This window comes from Camponotus floridanus, unplaced genomic scaffold (assembly GCF_003227725.1).
Source record: "Camponotus floridanus strain SB8 unplaced genomic scaffold, Cflo_v7.5 scaffold530, whole genome shotgun sequence".
In the NCBI taxonomy this organism is placed as follows: domain Eukaryota; kingdom Metazoa; phylum Arthropoda; class Insecta; order Hymenoptera; family Formicidae; genus Camponotus; species Camponotus floridanus.
Window position 1 is genome coordinate 16364 of NW_020229693.1, and position 3605 is coordinate 19968.

The window sequence follows — 3605 nt, forward strand, 5'->3', positions numbered from 1 at the left end:
AGAATTGGGATCTTCAATAAATGTCTGCAGAACATCAAGTTGTTTTTCTTCGTTGGTTGCAGACAATGGTCTTCCTGACTTAGAGCGATTTCTTACGCTACCAGTTTGTCTAAAACGTTCTATTGTTTTTAACACAGTGGACTTATTAATTCGACGGTTCGGATACGTGTCATTAAATAATCGAACGACATCAGAGAACGATCTTTCGTTATCACCCCATCCACGCATCATGAGGATAGTGATTCTTTCACGTTCCGACAAGTCGCCAGCCATTTTTAAAACGTTTAATTTTAATTAATCGTACGTTGTATTTGGACGATAACAATTAATTTCTGCTTGCTCAAAGCTGAAGTTAGAAGGTGCTCGTTCTTTGATAGCTTTATACATTCTTAGTTGAATTTTAAATGCGAGTTAGACTGCATGTAGTGCGTCACATAGCGGTAAATGAAGGAACTAACGAGACGTTTCATACACGTTTTATGGAGCAATTTTTTCAGCAATTTGACTTCAGCGAAATATGAGGATATGTTGAGGAATCGATCTTGCCTTAGTTAGCTGGATCACACACACAACAGATGCAAATCCGAGCGAGTAACCTCCATGTAGTACACCTTGGATAATGTTAATACCGGCGCTACTCTATCATTCAACCCTCATAACTCGCAAAGTACTTAATAAAAATGAACATTATTATAGTGTTTTGGAAAGCTCTTGAATTAAGCTATAAGAATATGCAATCAAATGTAGGGGGTGTCATTTAAAAAAGTCAATGTGACCTTGACCTGACCTTGACGACGCCATCCAAGGTCAAACTGATAGAATCAGTATATAGATCTTCTTAAACCCTACAACTTTTGTTGGAAACACTTTTCTGTAAAACGTATATTTTCCGAGATATTTAGGGGTTTCCACACTTTTGGTAGACCTTGTATATATATATTTATAAATATATTTATAATGTATTTATATATATATATATATATATATATATATATATATATATATATACACCGTACAAATATAAATATGTACTAATTATATTACAAAAATATATTATAAAACTATTTAGTTTTTTATAATAATTTAACACTTGTTTTCTCTCTCTCTCTCTCTCTCTCTCTCTATATATATATATATATATATATATATATATATACATTTAAAATAATAAAATAAAAAAAATTAATGAGTGGCGATTTTCCACACCACCCACGGGGTATCACCAATGGCGCGTTAGGTTTTCTTATGTGGACCTTCGCCTGGAGCCCTATTATACCACATTCATATATAGGAGAAAAAAATATCTAGGAATAAAGGATAAAAGGAAAGGATAAAATATTGGATAAATAAATATTCTACAAATTATTAATTATATTTTTTATTCATAATAATAATTTTTAAAATTTTTAATAATAATAATAGTTTTTAATAATTGTATCCCCCCATCCGCCTCTTCGGCCTCCGCGGGCTCGGCCGACTCCGCGGGCTCGGCCGACTCCTCGGCCGCGGCCGTCTCCTCGGCCGCCCCAGCCGCTCCTGTTGCCCCTGCCCCGTTGTATGTACCACCTAGCTCGGGCCCGGCCGCCTCCTCTTTTGTTTTGTTTATTTTCTGAAAAATAAAATAAATAATGAATAAATTATAATAATGCATATATATATATACTACTGTGTCCAAAAAGTAAGACCAGTTTTTATTTATTTCAAAAAATATTTATTTATTCTTCCAAATCTATTTCGTCGCCTTCAAAGTAATCCCCTCCCGACACAATACACTTATGCCAACGTATTTTCCAGTCCTCGAAACAAGAATTAAAGTCGCCTTCCGGGATGGCTTTCAGAGCGCGTAGCGATTCACGTTGTATCTCTTCTATCGTCTCAAAACGATTTCCCCGCAGTGGTCTTTTGAGTTTCGGGAATAGCCAGAAGTCACACGGTGCTAAATCAGGCGAATACGGTGGTTGTGGAACGATATGGATCGAATTTTTGGCAAAAAAGTCACGAAGAACGAGTGCAGTGTGAGAAGGTGCATTATCGTGATGCAAAAACCAAGAATTATTTGCCCACAATTCTGGCCTCTTCTTGCGAATAGCTTCACGCAAACGACGCATAACACTCAAATAATACTCTTTGTTGACGGTTTGGCCGGGTGGAAGGAATTCTGAATGGACAACACCACGATAATCGATGAAAGCTGTCAACATGATCTTGATTTTCGATCGACTTTGGCGTGATCTTTTCGGTTTGGCTTCACCTTTTGCACGATATTCACTGGATTGGTCGGTGGTTTTCGGGTCGTAAGCATAGATCCAAGTCTCATCTCCAGTAATAATCCGTTTCATAACCGATTGATAGTCAGAAAGCATCTCTTTACAGATATTAATGCGACGCTCTTTTTCGAAGAAATTGAGATTTTTTGGCACTAGTCGAGATTTTACACGTTTCAGGCCCAAAATATCTTTCAAAATGGTATTGGCAGATCCTTTCGAAATACCAACAGCATCAGCAAGGTCTCTAACAGTCATTCGACGATTAGCAAGCACAAGTTCTTCGATTTTCTTGACGTGTTGTTCATCAGTAGAGGTTGATGGTCGTCCGGAACGCTCTTCGTCTTCAACACTTTCCCGACCTTCTTTGAAATGTTTATACCACTTGTAAACATTCCTTTCCGACAAAGCATGGTCCCCGAAGGCTTTCTGCAACATCCTGAACGTTTCTGCACCCGAAATTTCATTCCGCAAACAAAATTTAATGCAACTTCTTTGCTCAATATAATTAGACATTGTAAAAATCGCCGAATGCAATTTTAGCGTCGTACAAAACCAAGCGTAAAACAAAAAGTAATGAATGTTTTGACATGAAATTTGTCACAGATGTCTGTCACAATGCCGCTAACTTAGAAAAAAAATATTTATGATGTGCGGTTTACCCGCGCGATTTAAATTGAAAACTGGTCTTACTTTTTGGACACAGTAGTATATATATATATATATATATATATGTATATTATATATATATATATATATGCATTATTAATTATAATTTATTCATTATTTATTTTATTTTTCAGAAAATAAACAAACGATATACAGGGTCTACCAAAAGTGTGGAAACCCCTAAATATCTCGGAAAATATACGTTTTACAGAAAAGTGTTTCCAACAAAAGTTGTAGGGTTTAAGAAGATCTATATACTGATTCTATCAGTTTGACCTTGGATGGCGTCGTCAAGGTCAGGTCAAGGTCACATTGACTTTTTTAAATGACACCCCCTACATTTGATTGCATATTCTTATAGCTTAATTCAAGAGCTTTCCAAAACACTATAATAATGTTCATTTTTATTAAGTACTTTGCGAGTTATGAGGGTTGAATGATAGAGTAGCGCCGGTATTAACATTATCCAAGGTGTACTACATGGAGGTTACTCGCTCGGATTTGCATCTGTTGTGTGTGTGATCCAGCTAACTAAGGCAAGATCGATTCCTCAACATATCCTCATATTTCGCTGAAGTCAAATTGCCAAAAAATTGCTCCATAAAACGTGTATGAAACGTCTCGTTAGTTCCTTCATTTACCGCTATGTGACGCACTACATGCAGTCTAACT

At 36.3% G+C, this 3605-nt stretch overlaps 1 protein-coding gene across 1 annotated transcript; it reads right to left on the bottom strand.

Annotated features, from left to right (window-relative positions):
* Nucleotides 1–1715: 1715 nt before the first annotated feature.
* Nucleotides 1716–2702, bottom strand: LOC105255530 (mariner Mos1 transposase). Its single transcript, XM_011264844.2, has one exon. It carries the CDS (start codon nucleotides 2700–2702, stop codon nucleotides 1716–1718), a length of 987 nt encoding a protein of 328 aa, XP_011263146.2.
* Between the last annotated feature and the right edge of the window lie 903 nt (nucleotides 2703–3605).